This window comes from Strongylocentrotus purpuratus, unplaced genomic scaffold (genome assembly GCF_000002235.5).
Source record: "Strongylocentrotus purpuratus isolate Spur 01 unplaced genomic scaffold, Spur_5.0 spur5_scaffold_2, whole genome shotgun sequence".
NCBI lineage: Eukaryota > Metazoa > Echinodermata > Echinoidea > Camarodonta > Strongylocentrotidae > Strongylocentrotus > Strongylocentrotus purpuratus.
In genome coordinates this window covers 18024695-18049384 of record NW_022145605.1, presented here as the reverse complement: position 1 = coordinate 18049384, position 24690 = coordinate 18024695, and the positions used below count along the sequence as shown (strand labels likewise).

At 34.9% G+C, this 24690-nt stretch overlaps 1 protein-coding gene and 1 long non-coding RNA gene across 2 annotated transcripts in view; one reads left to right on the top strand and one right to left on the bottom strand.

Moving 5' to 3' along the window:
• Positions 1-1083: 1083 nt before the first annotated feature.
• Positions 1084-12327, top strand: LOC105445476. The gene is made up of 7 exons (XR_004065226.1): positions 1084-2326; positions 3393-3538; positions 5052-5197; positions 6920-7065; positions 8132-8277; positions 9129-9274; positions 11422-12327. It is a non-coding gene; the product is annotated as an uncharacterized LOC105445476 (long non-coding RNA).
• Positions 12328-21336: 9009 nt separating this feature from the next.
• Positions 21337-24690, bottom strand: part of LOC105445477 (phospholipid phosphatase 1-like) — a 70881-nt gene continuing 67527 nt past the window's right edge. Inside the window, exon 7 of the mRNA XM_030991864.1 lies at positions 21337-23467. Coding sequence (XP_030847724.1) covers positions 23382-23467 — 86 coding nt within the window. The 3' untranslated portion in view covers positions 21337-23381. The remainder of the gene's footprint in view (positions 23468-24690) is intronic.

Genomic DNA, 24690 nt, shown 5'->3' with positions numbered 1-24690 from the left:
TGAAAAGATCTTAAATTTTGATGACATAACTATATCACCCATGAATGAGACCGAGCGAGCTTGGGGGAAGTTGCTCTAAATTGCTGTAAATTAGCATTGTTAATGATGAGAGGAAAAGAAACACTAATCGAAATGGATAAGACACATTAACAAAAAGAAAATGAGCACGTCGTGTCAAAGTACAGGTCATATTTCTCCTTCTATCCTCTCTCCCTGTCTCTCTTCCAAACCCACCACTTCTTCTCTCTCACTCTGTCTCTCTCCCGAACCCACACCCGTCTCTCCCCCTCACATAATCTGTCTCTTTCACTAACCCACCCTTCTTTCTCTCTCTCGCGAAGCCACCCCCCCCCCCCCCTAACCCCCTCCCTCTCTCTCTCACTCTCTCTTTCCCTAACCCACCCCTCTCTCTCTCACTCTCTCTTTCCCTGACCCACCCCTCCCTCTCTCTCTCTCTCGATCCCTGTCTCTCTCTCCCAAACCCACTCCTGTTTCTCTCTCTCTCTCTCTCCATAACCCACCCCCTCTCTCTCTCTCTCTCTCTCTCTCTCTCTCTCCCTGTCTCTCTCTCCCAAACCCACTCCTCTCTCTCTCTCTCTCTCTCTCTCTCTCTCTCTCTCTCTCTCTCTCTATGTGACTTACTTATCCCCACCTCACAATTGGCATCTTTCCATAGTGTAACAATAAAGGATATTTATTTCATAAACCAGAGAAGGAGCAGTGAAATACTTTGTTACAAAGTTCAAAGATGCATTTCTGAAATTTAATAGAAAATTAACACCGACTTGCAATACAAATAATAAACATAAACAGGATTACTTTTCATATTCATATTCATATTTATTTCATATCCAACAGAAAGGTAAACAAAGATATTACATTTTTTTTTCGTACATAATTCATTTTTTCAGGCAACTATACAAATAAACTTTGCAGATAATAAAATTATTACAAGAAATTCTTAATTTCTGAGAAAATGGGGGGGGGGGGGTCCACTAAAAAGCAGTGCTTGCAGTTTGTGGATCCCCCAGAAAAAATATAAATATAAATGTTTCAAATTTTGCCTACGAAGACTTAGAAAACACAAGACAATATTACAAAACAACAATGTACAACCACGAAACGAACAAGGAGAAGTAAATCAGATAAGAAAGAAAGGGGAAAAGGGAAAAAAGGAAGAAGAAGAAGCAGGACAAATCATGACCGAAAAAAGGTAGTTATACTGTTAATTTTGGGAAGGTAAGATCATAAGACCAAATAAATATTAAATTAATCGAGCAGATGATGAAGAACTAAATGAAAAATTAAGATGATTACCAACCGTTATCAGATTATTCTTCTATATTACTATAAGATTTGAGCAAAAATGTTTTTTCGATTTTTCTTGAAAATATTTAGGGATAGACTATTTTTAATACCTTCACTTAGAGAATTCCAAAATCTAGGACCATCATACATAAAAGACTTCTTCGCTAATAAAGTTCTAAAGAGTGGTAGGTGGAACTCGTTTGACCGTCTAGTTGGGTAATCATGAAATGATCGATTTAGGGGGAACATGGCATCAAATATATGTGGAAGGGTCTTTTTTGAATACTTATACATAAATTGTCCTAAGTGAAGTAGATACAGGTCATTTGTTTTGAATAGTCTGCCATTAACAAATAACGGGTCTGTGTGTGAGAGTGGAGCAGAATGGTAAATAATACGGTGAGACTTCTTTTGTAATAATAACAGTCTATTTAGTGGAGTTTGCTGCGTGTTGCCCCAAGCAAGTATCCCATAATTCAGAAATGGTAAAATTAAAGACAAGAGAGAAAGAGTACTTAAAGCGTACCATATCACACACAAACAAAATTTGCTCTGTATGCTCAGGTTTCCATGGAACTTTTCTGTATTCAAAATATGTGCTTCAAATAGTACTTGTGGAAAGACTCTCAATTAACAAAGAAGCAACTACTCCAAGCACTCATACAAAATCACTTAGAAAGGGCATTTTGCATGGATTTTTACAAACTCATAACTTTCTCTTTGTTTGACCGATCTTATTTTCATGCTCCAATCAAATGTTGGAAAGGTTGGATTGCACATGGAAGAGTAACTTGAACAAAAGACTTCTAATAAAGGTAATTAACATACCACTAAGATGGCTACAACTAGACCAATGATGCTGCCAGCAAAGACATCGCTCCAGTGATGCTTGTAGTCCGATACTCTAGAGAGACCAACCAAGATGACCGCCAGGCACCGGCTAACTACAGGAAAGGCCTGAGCAGGGTATCTCCAAATACTTCTGGTATCATTCGTGCTTGAAGATAAATCTGAAATGGTTAGACATACTTAAAACTGATAATCATTAGTACCAGTAATTTGTTTCATTATCTGTATTTCGTAGAGGCAGGGGTGAAATCTGTCAATTACAATTACTTCTGTCAGGCATTTAAAAATATTATTCAGTCAATTGCTTTAAAATAGAAATAAAAGTAATACAAACTACCGGTAGTTAAAAGTAAACACATTGTAAAACAATATATTTTTAAAAATAAAATTTCTACTTTCCGAAAGGCTGTAAATATTAGCAGATTCTATGGCAGTTACAAAAGAGCAACTTGAAATGTGATTTGTGTTTTAGATTCATGATGCTCTTACTTGTATAACAGTTCATGAACGGTTCTTTCGTTTTAGTTATCTTGCTCCCTTGGGAGTGGGAATTCCCATTTGCCTTTTTTAAAGCGTGTTTCTATTCACCTCCTCTTCATGCTGTTTTCTAATTTTTCAATGCTCTAAAACACTTGTTGTTTTTCCTATTTCTCTCTCGCATGCCCTCACTTCCCCTCTCTCCCTTTTATGATGCTCTAACACGTTACAAGTTACAACAATTAATTTGTTGCATACATTATGTGATTGGTGGGTTAAGGGAATAACAATCTTAGTCAGTCAGGAGCTAATAACTGAAATGAAAGAACCGTTCATGAACTTTGGTTTTATGATAATTCATAACCTACCAATCACGATTGCGTATTCGGGTCATGGATATGTCATGAAATCAAAGTTCATGAACAGTTCTTTCATTTCAGTCATCTTGCTCCTGACCGAGTTTGAAGATTGTCATTTTCTTTGGAGGATCTTTCTGAGCCTTACATGATTTACACTCAATCAGATCATTTGAAGTCATAGACTGGAACACATTATAATTCAACTGATTTGAAGGTAAGATTTGTCATGTGAATGAATTAGCATTTATACATATTTTCTCCAAAAGCCTTGTCTGTTATCAAAGCAACGACTAAATTGTTGAAAAATATTAGTTTTTAACCTACCAATCACGATTGCGAATTTGGGTAATAGTGGATATGTCATATTAACAAAGTTAATGAATGGTTCTTTCATTTCAGTTATCTTGCTCCTGTCCTGACTGCACAGTATAAAGATTGTCAATTTCTTTGGAAGGTCTTTCTGAGCATCATAAGATTCACACTACCGTATATCAGAGGATTTGAAGTCAAAGACTTGAACACATTATAATTCAAGTGAATTTAAGGTAAGATTTGTCATGTGAATCAGTCTTAATTCATTAACCAATATTCTTCAAATATGTATCAGCTACATGTACAATGTACGTTATGTTATAACTTTCAGTATTGGACGTAATTCAAAGATGGTAGTAGGTATCAAGTTCTATCGTGCTTCCCTCGGAAGTGGGAATTCCCACTGGTCTTGTCACCTCTTCTACATGCTGTTTTTTAATTTTTCAATGCTCTAAAACACTTGTTTTTTTCCTATTTCTCTCTTGCATGCCATCACTTGCTCTCTCTCTCTCTCTCTCTCTCTCTCTCTCGCTCTCTCTCTCTCTCTCTCCCTCCCTTATGATGCGTTACAACAATCAATTTGTTGCATATATTATACAATTGGTAAGTTAGAGAATCTCAATCTGTTTACTCCGTCAGGAGCAAAATAACCAAAATGAAAGGACCGTTCATGAACTTTGGTTTTACGATAATCCATAACCTACCAATCACGATTGCGTATTTAAGTCATGGATATGTCATGAAATCAAAGTTCATGAACAGTTCTTTCATTTCAGTCATCTTGCTCCTGACCGAGTATAAAGATTGTCATTTTCTTTGGAGGATCTTTCTGAGCCTTACATGATTTACACTCAATCAGATAATTTGAAGTCATAGACTGGAACACATTATAATTCAACTGAATTTAAGGTAAGATTTGTCATGTGAATCAGTCTTAATTCATTAACCAATATTCTTCAAATATGTATCAGCTACATGTACAATGTACGTTATGTTATAACTTTCAGTATTGGACGTGATTCAAAGATGGTAGTAGGTATCAAGTTCTATCGTGCTTCCCTCGGAAGTGGGAATTCCCACTGGTCTTGTCACCTCTTCTACATGCTTTTTTTTAATTTTTCAATGCTCTAAAACACTTGTTTTTTTCCTATTTCTCTCTTGCATGCCATCACTTGCTCTCTCTCTCTCTCTCTCTCTCCCTCCCTCCCTTATGATGCGTTACAACAATCAATTTGTTGCATATATTATACAATTGGTAAGTTAGAGAATCTCAATCTGTTTACTCCGTCAGGAGCAAAATAACCAAAATGAAAGGACCGTTCATGAACTTTGGTTTTACGATAATCCATAACCTACCAATCACGATTGCGTATTTAAGTCATGGATATGTCATGAAATCAAAGTTCATAAACAGTTCTTTCATTTCAGTCATCTTGCTCCTGACCGAGTATAAAGATTGTCATTTACTTTGGAGGATCTTTCTGAGCCTCACATAATTTACACTCAATCAGATAATTTGAAGTCATAGACTGGAACACATTATAATTCAACTGATTTGAAGGTAAGATTTGTCATGTGAATGAATTAGCATTTATACATATTTTCTCCAAAAGCCTTGTCTGTTATCAAAGCAACGACTAAATTGTTGAAAAATATTAGTTTTTAACCTACCAATCACGATTGCCTATTTGGGTAATAATGGATATGTTATATTAACAAAGTTTATGAATGGTTCTTTCATTTCAGTTATCTTGCTCCTGTCCTGACTGCACAGTATAAAGATTGTCAATTTCTTTGGAAGGTCTTTCTGAGCATCACAAGATTCACACTACCGTATATCAGAGGATTTGAAGTCAAAGACTTGAACACATTATAATCCAACTGGATTTAAGGTAAGTTTTGTCACACAAATCACCTTTCAAGTTGCTCTTTTGTAACTGCCATAGAATCTGCTAATATTTACAGCCTTTCGGAAAGTAGAAATTTTATTTTAAAAAATATATTGTTTTACAATGTGTTTACTTTTAACTACCGGTAGTTTGTATTACTTTTATTTCTATTTTAAAGCAATTGACTGAATAATATTTTTAAATGCCTGACAGAAGTAATTGTAATTGACAGATTTCACCCCTGCCTCTACGAAATACAGATAATGAAACAAATTACTGGTACTAATGATTATCAGTTTTAAGTATGTCTAACCATTTCAGATTTATCTTCAAGTAGGCATCAGGTTGTGCTCCCTCGGGAGTGGGAATTCCCACTGGCCTTGTTAGCTTTTTTAAAGTGTGTTTCAATTCACCTCCTCGACATGCTGTTTTCTAATTTTTCAATGCTCTAAAACACTTGTTGTTTTTCCTATTTCTCTCTGGCATGCCCTCACTCTCTCTCTCTCTATCCCTTTTATGATGCTCTAACACGTTACAAGTTACATCAATCAATGAATTTGTTGCATACATTATGTGATTGGTGGGTTAAGGGAATAACAATCTTAGTCAGTCAGGAGTAAAATAACTGAAATGAAAGAACCGTTCATGAACTTTGGTTTTACGATAATCCATAACCTACCAATCACGATTGCGTATTTAAGTCATGGATATGTCATGAAATCAAAGTTCATGAACAGTTCTTTCATTTCAGTCATCTTGCTCCTGACCGAGTATAAAGATTGTCATTTTCTTTGGAGGATCTTTCTGAGCCTTACATGATTTACACTCAATCAGATAATTTGAAGTCATAGACTGGAACACATTATAATTCAACTGAATTTAAGGTAAGATTTGTCATGTGAATCAGTCTTAATTCATTAACCAATATTCTTCAAATATGTATCAGCTACATGTACAATGTACGTTATGTTATAACTTTCAGTATTGGACGTGATTCAAAGATGGTAGTAGGTATCAAGTTCTATCGTGCTTCCCTCGGAAGTGGGAATTCCCACTGGTCTTGTCACCTCTTCTACATGCTTTTTTTTAATTTTTCAATGCTCTAAAACACTTGTTTTTTTCCTATTTCTCTCTTGCATGCCATCACTTGCTCTCTCTCTCTCTCTCTCTCTCTCTCCCTCCCTCCCTTATGATGCGTTACAACAATCAATTTGTTGCATATATTATACAATTGGTAAGTTAGAGAATCTCAATCTGTTTACTCCGTCAGGAGCAAAATAACCAAAATGAAAGGACCGTTCATGAACTTTGGTTTTACGATAATCCATAACCTACCAATCACGATTGCGTATTTAAGTCATGGATATGTCATGAAATCAAAGTTCATAAACAGTTCTTTCATTTCAGTCATCTTGCTCCTGACCGAGTATAAAGATTGTCATTTACTTTGGAGGATCTTTCTGAGCCTCACATAATTTACACTCAATCAGATAATTTGAAGTCATAGACTGGAACACATTATAATTCAACTGATTTGAAGGTAAGATTTGTCATGTGAATGAATTAGCATTTATACATATTTTCTCCAAAAGCCTTGTCTGTTATCAAAGCAACGACTAAATTGTTGAAAAATATTAGTTTTTAACCTACCAATCACGATTGCCTATTTGGGTAATAATGGATATGTTATATTAACAAAGTTTATGAATGGTTCTTTCATTTCAGTTATCTTGCTCCTGTCCTGACTGCACAGTATAAAGATTGTCAATTTCTTTGGAAGGTCTTTCTGAGCATCACAAGATTCACACTACCGTATATCAGAGGATTTGAAGTCAAAGACTTGAACACATTATAATCCAACTGGATTTAAGGTAAGTTTTGTCACACAAATCACCTTTCAAGTTGCTCTTTTGTAACTGCCATAGAATCTGCTAATATTTACAGCCTTTCGGAAAGTAGAAATTTTATTTTAAAAAATATATTGTTTTACAATGTGTTTACTTTTAACTACCGGTAGTTTGTATTACTTTTATTTCTATTTTAAAGCAATTGACTGAATAATATTTTTAAATGCCTGACAGAAGTAATTGTAATTGACAGATTTCACCCCTGCCTCTACGAAATACAGATAATGAAACAAATTACTGGTACTAATGATTATCAGTTTTAAGTATGTCTAACCATTTCAGATTTATCTTCAAGTAGGCATCAGGTTGTGCTCCCTCGGGAGTGGGAATTCCCACTGGCCTTGTTAGCTTTTTTAAAGTGTGTTTCAATTCACCTCCTCGACATGCTGTTTTCTAATTTTTCAATGCTCTAAAACACTTGTTGTTTTTCCTATTTCTCTCTGGCATGCCCTCACTCTCTCTCTCTCTATCCCTTTTATGATGCTCTAACACGTTACAAGTTACATCAATCAATGAATTTGTTGCATACATTATGTGATTGGTGGGTTAAGGGAATAACAATCTTAGTCAGTCAGGAGTAAAATAACTGAAATGAAAGAACCGTTCATGAACTTTGGTTTTATGATAATTCATAACCTACCAATCACGATTGCGTATTCGGGTCATGGATATGTCATAAAATCAAAGTTCATGAACAGTTCTTTCTTTTCAGTCATCTTGCTCCTGACCGAGTATAAAGATTGTCATTTTCTTTGGAGGATCTTTCTGAGCCTCACATGATTTACACTCAATCAGATAATTTGAAGTCATAGACTGGAACACATTATAATTCAACTGATTTGAAGGTAAGATTTGTCATGTGAATGAATTAGCATTTATACATATTTTCTCCAAAAGCCTTGTCTGTTATCAAAGCAACGACTAAATTGTTGAAAAATATTAGTTTTTAACCTACCAATCACGATTGCGTATTTGGGTAATAATGGATATGTCATATTAACAAAGTTTATGAATGGTTCTTTCATTTCAGTTATCTTGCTCCTGTCCTGACTGCACAGTATAAAGATTGTCAATTTCTTTGGAAGGTCTTTCTGAGCATCACAAGATTCACACTACCGTATATCAGAGGATTTGAAGTCAAAGACTTGAACACATTATAATCCAACTGAATTTAAGGTAAGATTTGTCATGTGAATCAGTCTTAATTCATTAACCAATATTCTTCAAATATGTATCAGCTACATGTACAATGTACGTTATGTTATAACTTTCAGTATTGGACGTGATTCAAAGGTGGTAGTAGGTATCAAGTTCTATCGTGCTTCCCTCGGAAGTGGGAATTCCCACTGGTCTTGTCACCTCTTCTACATGCTGTTTTTTAATTTTTCAATGCTCTAAAACACTTGTTTTTTCCCTATTTCTCTCTTGCATGCCATCACTTGCTCTCTCTCTCTCTCTCTCTCTCTCGCTCTCTCTCTCTCTCCCTCCCTTATGATGCGTTACAACAATCAATTTGTTGCATATATTATACAATTGGTAAGTTAGAGAATCTCAATCTGTTTACTCCGTCAGGAGCAAAATAACCAAAATGAAAGGACCGTTCATGAACTTTGGTTTTACGATAATCCATAACCTACCAATCACGATTGCGTATTTAAGTCATGGATATGTCATGAAATCAAAGTTCATGAACAGTTCTTTCATTTCAGTCATCTTGCTCCTGACCGAGTATAAAGATTGTCATTTTCTTTGGAGGATCTTTCTGAGCCTTACATGATTTACACTCAATCAGATAATTTGAAGTCATAGACTGGAACACATTATAATTCAACTGATTTGAAGGTAAGATTTGTCATGTGAATGAATTAGCATTTATACATATTTTCTCCAAAAGCCTTGTCTTTTATCAAAGCAACGACTAAATTGTTGAAAAATATTAGTTTTTAACCTACCAATCACGATTGCCTATTTGGGTAATAATGGATATGTTATATTAACAAAGTTTATGAATGGTTCTTTCATTTCAGTTATCTTGCTCCTGTCCTGACTGCACAGTATAAAGATTGTCAATTTCTTTGGAAGGTCTTTCTGAGCATCACAAGATTCACACTACCGTATATCAGAGGATTTGAAGTCAAAGACTTGAACACATTATAATCCAACTGGATTTAAGGTAAGTTTTGTCACGTGAATCAGCATTCCTTCATGTTTTACCCAATGATATGTTTGATTTTCATAAAACTAAAAATTCAAGAAAATTTAATGACAATTAAAACAAATGAAGCAGATCCTGCAAATAAGGTCCTTTTATATAGTGTATATTTCAATGAGAAACTCTGATTTAAAAGGGAAACCAAGATTGTGATGTTCATGGACAGGCGGTCTTTCTATACAGGTGGTGACAAAAGCAGGTTTCACCAGTTAGGTTCATCTGACAGTCCGTTAACTTTAAGTTTAGGTCGTGGTTTTAAACTTCAACGTTATCTTGTAGTTGGGGACAGTGCGGACGCACTTGTAGTTAAAATGAATGTTTTCACTGGTTGTAGTTTAAAACTAGTGAATGCTTTTTGTTTCGGTCGTGTGTGAACCCTCCCCATTAATTGTAAGTGGATTGTTGTATATAACGTGAAGGTTTCGCAAACTTAGGATTTAAAACTGCAACTGTACCGTTGGAACAGAGCAACTGTCATTTAAAATCGTATACTTACAACCCAGTATGCGAAAAAGTAAAATGCAGAAGATGCGTGTCCTGATGGAAATGATAATCTGAAAAGTACAAGAAAGGAAAAAGTTATAAATATTGAAGGTGTTGGAAGCTTTAATACATACGACTTTCAGAAATTCATTTATTGATAAATATTCATTTTCTCCATTATTTTTTTCGACAAACACTGTCTGGTATCATGCAGTAAAAGCATTTTCTCATAGTTTTTATTATAAGCCCATATTTTAGATAATATTTGCTCTGAATGAGAATTAACACACCACTTTTATCATACATGATTTTAATGTGGAAAAAAAAAATGCAGAATAGCGATTATATTCCATGTAAGGATTAAACTAATTTTCATCAGTATCTTCTGAACCTACAAATTATTATGACCTGAATTCAATGGCCATTTTTGTGGCAGGGAACTATTGCAAATGCCACAAATGCTGAATTCCACTAAGTTGCATCATGATATTTCGGGGAATCTCAATGACTCATTAAGTTCATAAAAGCCAAATGTTAAAGTATAATGCTAAATATCAGACTCTACCATTAAAGTTTTGAAGACAATAATATATTTCACTAGTTTAATTAGGCCTATATTCTACTCATTCGGTTAAAGGTAAAGACTAGTTTTGGAAACGCCCCCTCTCATAAAATGAAATGGAAGCTCTTATTACCAATCATGTGAAAGAATATGTTTTGACTGATACGTGATGACACAAATTTTGCCGGGAAATCGCTACTAATTATATAGTCCCAATTATATTTGGTCAATTATTATATATATTTGGACCTGATAGATATCGAGCATGTGTCGCGCACGTGTCGCGTAGTCCCATATATATATCTTTCTGTGTACAGTGCTTGTAACTTTACCAAGACTACAGGCCATTTTTTTTTTTTTATCATTTTGATGATTCCAGAACCTTGCAGTACACACCAATACTTATGCTAGATGATCAAAGAAAAAAAAATGAATCCTAAATTTTTGCAAAAATAATAGTCATTTTATGTGTTGGAACAAAACAGAAACGTTTTCAGGCATTACATCACAGTGAGTGCCTATACTTATGGTGGTTACAACTTTCAAAAATTCATAACTCTCTTTACTATCACAGGGATCACACACTGACAATCTTTCAACTTGTAAAAGGGCCAAGATATTGTTAAAAACTTAATAATTGAAATCTTTCCTAAAATTATGGTGACAAATATCAATAATTACTTACAAAGCTACAGTCATTTTCACTTAAAATTTCGATTTTGCAACTAGCAGTGTTATATTCACCCAATTTGTTGTGTACAAATTGAGGGCATACATTTTCACTCACAGAAAAACAAGTCTTGAAAATTTGAATCTGAAATTTTGCACATACTTTCATAAACTCATTTTGCTGCTACAAATAAATTTTGAGATAAGTTCTAAAGGGCTTGCAAATCCCTGATAGGGTCTATACACGTAATAAATACAGGCCTTCGGTTTGTGCTTCTGCTAAAAAAAATAATGTGGTTGTTAACATTTTTCAAATTTAACATTACTAACAAGCATAACTCTCTAATTTAGAATAATCTGAATCAAATTGAATTTAATGATTTCATTTCCTCAGCGATATGGCACATGGGGAAGCATACTTTGATCCAGAGATACACTGCATTTCTCTGTACAATCGAAAGTTAGATCACAGATTACCAACATCCCCGATGGACTATTGCCTGGTGATGATTTTTGCAACACAGAACAGTACTATCGCTAGAAGTACAATACGATCAAAGCTGAACGCAGAACTGACAAGGTATGATCCTTACCTTGAATTCTCCATTCGTTTAGGGAGGGGAAATGTGGGAAAGCACAAGAAATTGGTCATGGAAAAGTTAGGACATAAAGTTACTCTAGATCAGCTCGGGTATTATGCCAGTGCGGTAACTAAAGGAAAAACTCAGTGGGTTTGGGCTAATATAGATAGATTAGATTACTGGAAAAGGAAATCAAGGCATGGATATGATGTAATAGATGTCCTCAGAGATATAGTGCATGACAAGCCTGAATGGAGATAGGGAGACTTGGTAGAGGAAGGAAATTTAGGTCAAAGACATCCCTATTATGTACACCGGTATACCATAATTCTTTAGATACCACACAAGTAGTTGCCCTGTGCCACATTACATTTTTCATGGGATAGATATAGCAACTGCTCACAAGATTAATACCTGTTTCTCGAGCAAGATAAATACTGCTGTTAAGAGGGTTTTGATGGAACTAATCAAGACTGGCAAATGGGGAATTTTACAAAGCCATTGGGTTCCACAAAGCAATACTTGCACATGTGGCAAAGAAACGACTGTGTAGAGGGGTGAATATAGCAAACGAAGCTGTAGAGAGGGACAATTGATGAGATATTTGCCTAACTAAACCTAAGCATGATACATACACTAGGTATCTATCTGTATCAACAAAACCTTTTCATTGTCAAAAATTCAGGTGATTGATGGACTGAAAATACTTTGAGTGTCTTGAGATATTATCAAAAATTCTGTATTCCCCCCCCCCCCCCCCCCCACTTAACAAAACAAAAAAAATCCCATTTTCCACCCATTTTTCACCTTTGATAGATTCTGGAAATTTTACAAAATATTCAGGTATTTTTTATGTTTTAATAATAATAATAATAACAATAATCATCTAAATTCCACTCCAAATTTTATAAAGTTAAACCGAAAATGGAAACTCTTTTTGCCCAATTGATCATGAGCCCGGCAGCCACTGACCAGCACCAGATTGACGTTGCTCTATCCCTTATTGTTGAACGCCAAACAAGGAAGCAGGAACTTCATATTTTGCTTAACAAACAGTTTAAGATTGAAAATAGGTGGCTCTCATACAAAAAGCCATAAGCAATTATTTCAAATTAGTCAAAAAATTATTAGGCTAGCTGACATTTAATACCATTGGTGCATTCTGGTGCATTTAGTTCCCAGTAACTTGTCAAAATTTCTTGTTTCAATGTTTTTTGATAATATTTCGCAAAAAGTTTCATTTCAGGATTTCCTTGTCAGGAATATTATTCTGGGGATTAAAATATGATTGAAAGCCTGATTTATGCAAGATCAAATCAAGGAACTAGATACAAAACTGCAATTATCAGTGTTATTTAATCATATTTCCCTGCAAGGCTGAAACCTACTTTTTCATTTTGTGACAAATGTTGTCGTCCTTCATGTACAAACATTAACTTGTTTTTAATGTTTTCTTTTGGTGATCCATAGACCACAGTCGTTAGTTAATGATTTAGTTTCTATTGTCATTGTATTTGTTATTATACTTCCTTTTCTTGTATATTTCTTTGTTATTGTTTTACTCTTTTGTGTAAATGAAATTGAAATAAGATAAAATTAAATAAAAATTAAAATCCATTTGACATATTTGAGCAGACAGAGCTTTTAAGTAACTGAAACAACAGAAACTCAATAGGGTGGAATCACAATTAACAAGCCGCAACGGGCTAATTTTGCAGCTCCCAGGCCAAAATCTTTCAACTAGTGCTGCGCTGCAAAATGCTAGCCATCGATCGAAATGACCCTAATGATCCGAACTGTGTGAATTCATTCAATGAGATTGATTTTTCTGATATCAGCGCACATTTCTATATTGAATTTAGATGTCAAAACCCAACCATTGATTAATTCTGACAAAAAATTGGGCCTGATTTTGGACAAAAATCAACATGGTAATTTATCCAAAAAGTGACTGAAATTACCTTATTTTTTGTTGAGAGAGGTCAATTTGACCAGTTTTTCTAGAATCAAGGCACAATTGTTTTTAGAATATGCCCATCAAATCTCCTTGGCTGATAATGACGATTAGAAAAAATTGCAATTACAAACCCTTGTCAGTCGTAGTGCATACCGGTAACAGTGTACAAAGAGACCATTCAGACTGGATGGTCTAATGTAACCTATAGACTCTGAATTGTAGCTGTTTGATACTGACAGGGCTAGCTAAGCTCTGCTCAAAACTTTATGAAATTATGTTAAACTTAGAGTATGTGCTTCCAGACTACAGGGAAATGCAGGTGTCTGTAATAAAGCAAGTTCATTAAATGTTTTTTAAGATTAGGAAATGAAAATAAGGATTTTGTTTAATTTATGATAAATTACAAGTACACTTTTAGTACTATTTACATCTTTTACGTTAGGCCAAATAACAAAAATAACGTGTTTCTCGTTCGGAGGAGGAAGGGCATTACTATTTACTATTTTGCAATTATTCGCAATCTTTTTTCAAGATGGCTACCACCCTAATTATAGCTGGCCAAGCCTATTTATTCACAGATGATGTGCTATGTGAGTACCTTAATACTGATGCAGTGTATGACGAAACAAATGATTTGTATCAATTTAGAAGCTATTTAAACAAAACATTTATCACAAGCTTTTTTTTTTGGGGGGGGGGGGGGTCTTTTGGGAAGGCTTCTTCTTTCTGAATACTGGTAGTAAATAGTTTTTAAAAAAGGAGGCTGGGGATGAGAAACACGTCATTTTTTGTATTTGGCCTTACACAGATAAGGGATCATACCAGCATAGACTGACTGGTGTGGGTAAAGAATTTCAGTTAATCATTCAGCACTTTTGAAATAATACTAATTCTAACAATTTTTTTGGTGGTTGTAAATAAATACCTTTTGTTTGATTTCTGTATTTTGTTATGTTTTTGTTGTAAAAGTTAACTGGCATAATAAATAAATACTTGGGGGGGGGGGGGTTACTTCATTGAATATTACAATACATTTGTATCATAAATGTGAACAATTTTGGTAAACAAATGCTTTTGTGTTCTAATTCCTGTAAATATCTTCATCTCTTTAATAACACTGTGTATGGTAGCATTTTTATTGGTTTCGGTAAACATATAATTTTCTTCTCTGTAAGTCTTTGTTAGCACTTTTGTTGTAAAAATTTACTGGTGATGGTTGATAAGTATATCTTTCATATTTTTAATTCCTGTAAATATATTATTCCTCTTTTACAACATTTAACCATTTTGGTAAACAAATACTTTTGGGTCAAAGGTACTTTGTCCCTTTTGCAGGCCCAAAAAACGAACTTAGGTTAAATTCCAACGGCATTTGAAAGATAATACTAATTTAGAACTTCCTAAAAAGAGGGGAGCTTGAAAATGTCTTTAAATGGGGAAATTAATGACTATTGGTTGTTGAATCGACTTAGGAGCTATAGAGCCAGTAAGTAATGGTCTGATATTCAGACCACTGTACCGAATGGTGGTACGTTTTATGCTGCATAAAGATTCAATGAGCTTATTTATGGCCATTACAAGAAGTGGGTTATTGATGTAGACAAATGCTCATGTACCCTTTACAGCTCAGTTTATGTATGTTATTACCAAAGAAGAAAAAAAGCCAGTCGGTCTCTCAATAGTGTCTGACAGTGAAGTCTAGCAAGTAAACGGGTTTCCTTGCATAATTTGAATATTAGGACAGTGATAACATTTAAATTTCACAGATAGGACATACAAGACATATTCATAATTCCTGCAAAGTACATAATTTGATGTTGGCTGCAAAAGAGACATAGTATCTTTAAATTCCTGTAAATATGTTGTTTAATCTCTTTTATAATAACACTGTGTACTGTAGCATTGTTATTGGTTTGATAATCATATAATTTTCTTTTATGTACGTCTTTGTGAGAACTTTTGTTGTAAAAATTCAGTGGTGACGGTCGACAAGTATATCTTTCATTGGGTTAATACCTGTAAATATACTATTCCTTTTTACAGCATTACTGGTATGGGTAAAGAAATAACATTCACATTGGTGTTGATTAGTAACAACTAAATTATTCATACCCTCACCAAGGTTTGAAATTGTTAAAGTATGCATGTGGAAAAACGATTTATCCCGATTTGTTGTTTTTTTCGAGAAGGAGACTTCTTACAGGTTACATCTAAAAGTTCTCAACAAAGGACTTAATTCAATCAGTCCACCTTTCAATCTTTAGTCGTAAAAACACAATAAACATCAAATTTACGAGGGGTTTGAATAATCAAGTTTACTGTATCTTTTTAATGTAATTTCTGTCTATATCTTTTAACACTTTTGTACTCGTATAAACTGTAACATTATTAATGGTGTAGGTTAATAAAGTTTATAAATTCTTTTTACAACCATGTATCTTTTTTCAGATTGTTTATTTAAATGTATTGCTTTTCATGATGTGCTATTCTCAATTGTCCATTATCTTTATTCTTCAAAAAAAAAAAAAAAAATCTTTTCTTTCTTTAAACATTTTTAACATGTTTAATCACCTTCAAACCAGTTGGGCAAGGCTATTATATCTCTCTTTTATTTCTCATTCACAGCTCCCTGAAAGACATCTCAATGACAAACCAATTAAGATACACTTTGTTTTCAGAGATCATACACACCTGTGTATACCCATTCCACCATGTAGATTGCAGGATGAAATTGACATGATCGGCTGCCAAAGCAGGAAATACCACACACTTCAAGCAGCTTGCTCAAAATTACATGCGCACTTAAAGGCACACTGTCCTACTTGTAGCTACTTGCTCCCTCTATATAGAAAACTTCCCAAATCGGTGCCTGTTGGTCCCCCATGATCCTCTTTTTCTTATGTTAAATGAGAGCTGAGTTAATGAGATAGCCACCTGTCACAGTGACCTCGGTGGCTCACCGGGTGGTCTAATCCCTTCTAGCTGGAGTAGTAACGCCTCCCTTTAAAGTTTGCATGGTTTGAGGGCAAAGTGATAAGTTCCCATAAATGAACATGCGCCCTCTCTTGATAAGTTACTTCTCAATTTGAAAATGAGATTTTTGTTACGGGTGAAAATGGTCAAGGGTGACTGCCCAATCCCTGCGCAACCATGCATTTTTTTTAAATCTTTGTTTCTTCCCACCATTCCTCTTCCTTCTCTTGTTCCTTTATCTTCCATGTTTTTTTCAATTTCCCTTCTCTCTCACCGTCTTACTCTGAGAAGTACCCATTTTAATCTAAAAAGCGCCCTTTTCTTTTGTGTGAATAGAAATTTACACTTATTACAAAGATGAAAAGGGGCACTCTTTAGAGTAAAATGGGTAATTCTCAGATTCGAATAAGGGCAATTATCATACGCGAGGGGTCGCTTATCAGAGGTTGTAAGGGGCAGAGGTACTTGTGTGAATAGAAATTGACACTTATTACAAAATAAAATGGGCAATTATTGTCATTGGAAAAGCGGCCACTGACTGTTTGAAAGAAGCATTCATCAGATGTGAGAAGGGGGGGGGGGGTTTATGAGAACGGGAAGTGGCTCTCATTAAAAAGAAAGGGGGCATTTATCAGAAAGAAATAGGGCACTTATTAGAAAATGGGGCTCATGTCAAAATAAAAGAAGGCGCTTATCAAAAATGAAAAGGGCACTTGTTAAAGTAAAATGGGCAAATAAGATTTCGATAGGGTCAATAATATCATATTATGATATTATTGAAGGGGGCACTTATCAGAGGTGGTAAACGGCACGTATAAAAATGTGACACTGGAACCTATAGAAATAAAAAGGGGTACTTATCTGAGGTAAAAGGGGGCACATTTCTTATGTAAAAGCACTATAGGGTACTTGAAAAATTGGTGTATTGTGCCCCCCCCCCCCCACGTCCCTGGCTCCGCCGCCTCTGTCCTACCAGTAATAACTCCTTGGAAAGACATATTATATAAATACCACGGCAGTTAGCCCAGATCTTTCCCCAAAAATCTTGCTTTTACACACATATTATTGTAGGACGAGGACACAGAAAGTAGGCCTATACACAAGGGCATAATTATCACCAATAATGAGAGCTACCAGCTAGCATAAAACTATAAAAATCGGGCTCCTGATCAGTGTATGGAGTACCGAATTGCTCACGTCATATTCGCTCGTCGTCCAGGTTACTGGTTCTAAACAACAGAGCCTGTGCATGAGGTTTACCACAAAATCATTCAAACGACGGGTTGCAGCAGGGAAAATTCAGTTTTTGGGATCACCACGCCATTGTTTAGCACAAAATTGTTTGGAACCAGCAACCTTGACAACTTGGCCAGTATGACGTCACACCAGGCGCGGATCCATGGGTGGGGGGGGGGGGGGAGTGGGCCTTGGCCCACCCGCTGCCCCCCACAAAAAAGGGCCAAACAAAAGATTTTTTTTTGGTTAAATTGTGACCCGAAATTTACCCCTTTTTTGCTCAAGGGGGGTGGGATGGGGGGGGGGGGGTGTTTAGCAAAAGATCGGCCGATGCGATTTTCAAATTTTTGGGGGCAAAAAAGAAGACGAAAAATCAGTGCTTACTACCCCAGGTGGCTGGAACAAATGAATGGGAAGTCCAATTCTCGTAATAAGGTCATTTGCATGAAAAGCAGAAAACAGAAAAGAAAAAGCTTTAAATAGATCAGAGCAATAATCAGAAAATTATGAATATTTGAAATACCCCAAAAGTGCCCCTTTTTACATAGGAAAAGTGCCCTTTTACTTTTTAAAACTTCCCCTTTCCCCTTTCCATCTCTGATCAGTGCCCCTTTTATTTTGACACGTACCCCTTTTCCTAGGACAAGTTCACATTTTCCTTTGCAATAAGTGTTCATTTTCCGTTCTCATCAGTGCCTTTTAAAATCTCTAGTAAGTTTCCCTTTTTAGATACAAGAAGTGCCCCTTCCCCTTTTGATAAGTGCTCTTGTCATCTTATATAAATGCCCCTTTTATGTTGACACGTTCCCCTTGTCTATCCTAATAATTATCTTTTTCCTTCTTATAAGTCCCCCTTCCCCTTTTCATAATAACCCCTTTTCATCTTTGATTAGTGCCCCGTTTTGTTTTAACATGTGCCTCTTTTCCTTTTTGATAAGAGCCACTTCCCCCTTCTCATTAAAAACCCCTTTCATCTTCGATAAATGCCCCTATTAAAATCTGATCGGTTCCTCCTTTTCTTTCAAAAAATCCACATTTCCCTTTATCATTAGTGCCCCTTTTTCATTCTCACAAGTGCCCCTTTTCCCTTTCTAAAAGGGAACCTGTCCCTTTTTCATAAATGCCCTCTTTCACTTCTTATAAATAGCCCTATCAAAAAAAAATGCCCATTTCCCATTCTTATAAAATCCCTGTTCATCCCTGGTGCGTGCCTCTTTTTTAGGTGTAAGAAGTGCCCCATTTTCACCTCTGATAATTAACCTAAGTACTTTGACATGTGCTCCTTTTCTTTTCTAATAAGTGTCTAAACCCTTTTGATAAGTGTCCCCTTTTTCTCTCATCATTAAACATGCCCCTAATTTCAAGCGACTAAGAGCAATTTTCCCCAAAAGCTCGCTCGCTACGCTCACTCGTAGTTATAGCCTAGATTTTATAATTATGTTACTTATCAAAGGTCCTTTTAGTCTTCCATTATGAGAATGTGCTTATAACCCCATCAGTATTGGGTTTTTCCTCTGTATATGATGTAATTTTTCGCACTGCTATCTCACAAATCTTAACAATTTTCCTCGCTCGCAAATAAATGTTCAGACCATCATACCCAACTGCAGAGTATGATGCTTAAGTAATATCTTATATGATGTCAAAAGAGAAACAAATATTGAAATCATCCCTGATAATGTAATCACGATATAGGGGTATGTACCAAATGAATGTCTAAAAAATTGTATATTTTCGCTTTGAGAATTTCCCTTTGAAGGTGCCCTTTTTCCAGAAAGTGCCCTTTTTTGTTGGTGCCCCCCCCCCACTTTGGAAGTCGCTCAGCCGCCTCTGATAATAAGTCTTATATAGCTCTATGGGTTCATACACAGTACGTCCTCCCAAGGAGGAATACTAGAGGGACAACTAAAATTTGACCTTTTAGGTTTAGCATTGGAGTTTCGTTCAATTTGAACCTCGTTTTTGAGGGTCATTGTTATTCCTTAAAAATTACGTCAAAAATTCGCAAATTACTTTTTGGTGATTGGCTATTAACCACATGTTTTATGTATCAGATCATGCATAACACTTTGTTCTAATTCCCACAATTCCCTACGATTATATTGTCCACAAGGATCTGCAAAATGGCGGCTGTGTGAACTGTGCGACTTTATAAGTTATTCAAACACAAAAACTGAAACATTTTTCTTTTAAGAGAATTTCTATTCTAATAGAAGTTTATCAAGAGAATCTCAGTGAAGTAGAACATTCTCAGAGGAACATCAACATCGAAGTGAGGCCATAGGATACCAAGACAAGTAAGTAAAGATCCATTTTTTTTTTAAAGATCTCTTTAATTATTGAGATATCTTCGTCGTGCCAGTCACTGGGCTCTCTGCATTGTTGCAACGGTATAATACCCCCTAACTTCCCAAGGCCCTATTCCATCCTTTAATTTTATTTGTCTGACCAAAGAACTGATTAACTGATTGAATAAACGCTAATTTAAGTCGTCGACAGTACTATTTCTAGAAACAATTAGAAGTTTACCGTATATTATTTCAATCGGACAATTCTCATACTTTTAAAGTTCAGTTCATAGCTTGATTATCGACACTAATCAGTGGTAGATGTGGACATGTTAGAGTTAGTGTTACAGAGACAGCACAAATATCTCATTGCAAGTCCAATCCGATTTCATCATTGGAAAGAGGGTCAGGATTGAAGATGAGCATTGAAACCAACCACTTGTTTGTCTCAAGGAAGGGAAGTGTTTTGAAAGGTGGAAAGCAGAGTAGGGGGGGGGGGGGGCAATGTCACCAAATCAGTGGCCTCTAGTGCAAAATTGAACAGAAAGAGGGGAAATTGAAAAATTCCATGGGAGCTAGAAGGGACACATTATTACAAATCGATGAAGACGAGGGGAGAAAGATTAATCATTTGGGTACTAAAAATACGAGAATGGCATATGTTAAATGGGCTAAATGAACCGCAGAATATGACTGATAACCATTAATTACAAAGGAAATTAGTGGTGACACTGGTGACTGAAGTTTCTGGCCCCAATGTTTACCCCCCCCCCCCCCCCCCTCCCAACCAGACAGAGACAAAATGGTGCCTGGACGGTTACGCCTGATTGATTTCGGAAAACGTAGAGTCGATGACCTTAATTTGATGCCGGAGATTATGCCTATGAACAGGTTTCTAACAAATAATATTAAAAAGAATAATGCAAATGAAAACAAGGCTTTGACGGAAGACATTAATACAAAAAAGCTACGTGCACATTTTGTTGAAGGCACAAACCCTGCATGGTCATTCGTTCGTGTGTAGCACTGTTGGATTCTGATGACTGCCATGTCTAATGGACACCTAATAAGCTCTGTAATTTAGCTGCTAGAAACCGCGTCCCCCAAACAAAATATTTATAATTTTTAAAAAATAGAATAAAAATAAATAAATAAATAAATAAATAAATAACAAAAATCAAGCGTTTCATTTCACAAATAGAATAAAATTATCATCTTCATTTGTCTACAAAATGTATAAAAACAATGTAATCAAATTCTGCTTGAGACATTCATAAAATTGTATACAAGCATTTATTGGTCCAATTGTGACATCATATATATATATATACAATAATTCTTTAATACAAATTGCTTTACACAATTAAATGCTTACAAATACTTTGATCATTGAATTGGAACATCAAGGATGAAAAACGCACAAAATGTACACTTTTGTCATTATTGCTATATTCTGTTTTTTTCTATCAATAGAATTGCATATTTATCTTCATAAATAAATCATTTAAAAATGTGCCTTGTAAAAGAAGATAGATAGATTTTTCAATTAAAATGCACTTCAATTGTATAAAAAGACAAACATTTATTTTTAAATTAGATGACTTCAAAAATGAAAGAAATTTCAATCACCATTTGTAGAGGCGGGTTTTTCCTTCCTATATCAATCAAAGAATGACTTAACAATTGTGTTATCAGTTCTGCTATAAATAAAGTATCTTTATCACCATCCCAACAAATCATTAAATGACCCTCACAGAAACATTATTCAATATCAAAACTGTTTCCTCTCCAAATACAGACATTTCCATATATACAAACATCATAATATGAGATGTCAACTCAGCTGTACAGCAAAAATAATATACAGTATTACAAATGATTAACGAGCTGGCATTCCCTTAATAACAAGGGGTACAGTACAAGTCAATTTACTGTTTAGAAAATACAGTTAAAATGAATACATTTACTGTCGGATATGAAAATAATTATACTGAATTTTATTCTACAAGGTAATGAGCATAATTTTTGTTTTTACCCGAGGATGGTTGAAGGTGAAATATGGTTTTAATAAAAGCAGAGAAAAATAGAGAAACAAAAACAGAGAAGTACAAGTGATAGCAAAATCCGATTGAAAATAAGAACATTTTTTTTATATGGATTTTTGAAGTTGCAATTGATCAAACACTAACTGACAACTCTGTGGCAAAGATTGAGCGGTCCACTGCTATTTGCATTGCGGGTTAAATGAATCTCCATTTTCTCCAAAGCAAATTTTCAATCACACATGTACCTTACATAATTTTTTACACAACTCCTGCATGAAAAGAATATATTCCTTCATCAATTACTAAGTAAATATGTGTTTCATTGATTACAGCTTTATTATTTTCAATTGGATTTTGCACAAACTTTCACCGAACATAAAACCAAATAAATAGCATCATTGACTTCCTCTTTAATGTTTGAAGAAACTAAGGTATTCAAATCAAATTTTCAATTCAAAGACATGCATATACCATAAATTATAGAACATGTTTTCAAATGAATAACTTTGTTAATACCTCCACAAATGCCTCTGTCCATTTCCTTCAGTTCAATAATTAATACCATAAATGAAATTACTGTTTACTAATCTTGAAAACTTAGAAACTGTAGTAATACATAACCATATATCATTGCTTGCCTAAATGTTGGAACATCTGGGTAAATAGGAATTAAACTTAGAAAAAGTGATTTAATATATTTTTTGTCCTAGGAAGGATACAGATCCTCTTCATTTTCCTTTCATAATGATCAATAAAACAATGAAAAGGACCTAGTATCTTTTTGGGGAAAATATATTAGGTAAACTATAAAACTTTTCAAATTCCTGCTTCCTACAGTATATCTACCTCGGTTCCTGTGAGACTTTTCATTTCTTACGGTGGAACATTTTAAGGGCACATGAAATTTTACTAAAGACTTTAAAGACTTTCAAAATGTCCATTCACAGACATTTTTTCAAGCAAGAAACTGTTTTGAATTTCATGCATGTTTTACAAGAGTAAAAAATTAATGCCACAAAAAAATGGAATAGAAAAACAGATTGTTGTGACTCACAAATGCTTCAGGCCTATGAATGGTACTCCAAAATTGAAGAATAGCAACATATACAGACATGCCCATGCTTTTCGTCTTGCACCCATCAGAGTAAATCACTTTGCATGCAAGACGCAAAGTTTTATAGTATGTCTGTATATGTTGCTATTCTTCAAAAACCTATCTCTAAATGTTTGCAAAAAGTTTCTGGTTTTAGGGGACAAAACGAATTGGAAAGGTATCAACAGGATATATATTTTCCAGAGTTTTTTTTCCTGTTCCCATCATCGTGTGTTATTCCATTGTTGTCTTCATCAGATAACATCCCTACAAGGTGGAGGACAAAAAAGCAACAAAAATAATGAAGATCTGTAAAAAAAAAAAAAAAAAAAAAAAAGAGAGAAAGGAATTTTTTTTGCATCCTCTCAATACATTACCCTTTGCAACAGTCGAACTTGAAAATTAATGATTTGCTTTAGAGAGAGAGCTTTAAAGTGACAGTAAGGATGTAAAAAAAAAAAAAATTGAGAAATTATATTTTCATGGATGCATTATTTTATGAAAGTACTTGCTATTAAAACTCATATTTTTGTGGGAGAATTAAAGAAAAAGGAGGTTTAATTAACTATCTCAAAAGTTCTCTAAAGGGTTGCAAATAAGAGCTACAAAATTACATGTACTTTAAGGGCATCTCTACACAACATTTCTGATGAACATGTTACAGGGTATTTCAGGCTCAGTAACCCTGTACTTCCACTGCTGGAAGTTACGGCAAGACAATATTTTAGAGCCTCCTTAGATGCTAGCAGTCCATCTTAAATATCGTGAAGAAGATCCTCTATGAATTTGCATGTTGACAGACCTATTAATTTGTCTTAGCCTAGGAAATAAGTAAAGCTCTGCCAAATCTTAATTGAGAGGGATAATAATGTAATAATAATAATAATGTAATCATAAAATCCGAAGGAAACTTTGTTCTGAAATATTTTAGAATGAATATACCAATCATCACTAGCATTTGAAAAACACTGTAAACAAATACTTAAGTATGTGAGGGGGAGACGTAAGCCAAGTAGCCATGTGATATGCAATGTATACTACATGCTTTACCATTACATCATGTTACATGGCGGTGAGTGATGAAATAGTTACTAGGTTAGGTACATGCATATAGCAAGGGGCTTATTCAAGATTTTGTGAATGGGGAGGGGGTCCGCAAATTACAAGTAAAACATAGAAAAAGAAAGGAACAAAGAATGTAATCAAGCATAAAAAGAGGGTTCCAATTTTCAAATAATATCTGAGAGGTATAACAAAAAAAGGGGGAGGGGGTCCCAAGTCTCAACTCCCTATAGCGCCCCTCCTGATCCACCCTAGTATAGATATATATCATACCAAAGGCTAATATTCCAGCAGCATGTATCCCATGGGCAATATGAATCCTATTCTGAACCAAAATATATAAAATAAACAAGTCCTTTACACCATGTCTTAGTAGTAAGTTTGGTATCTGTATTGAATGAGGATTAAACAGTTAATGATAGTCACAA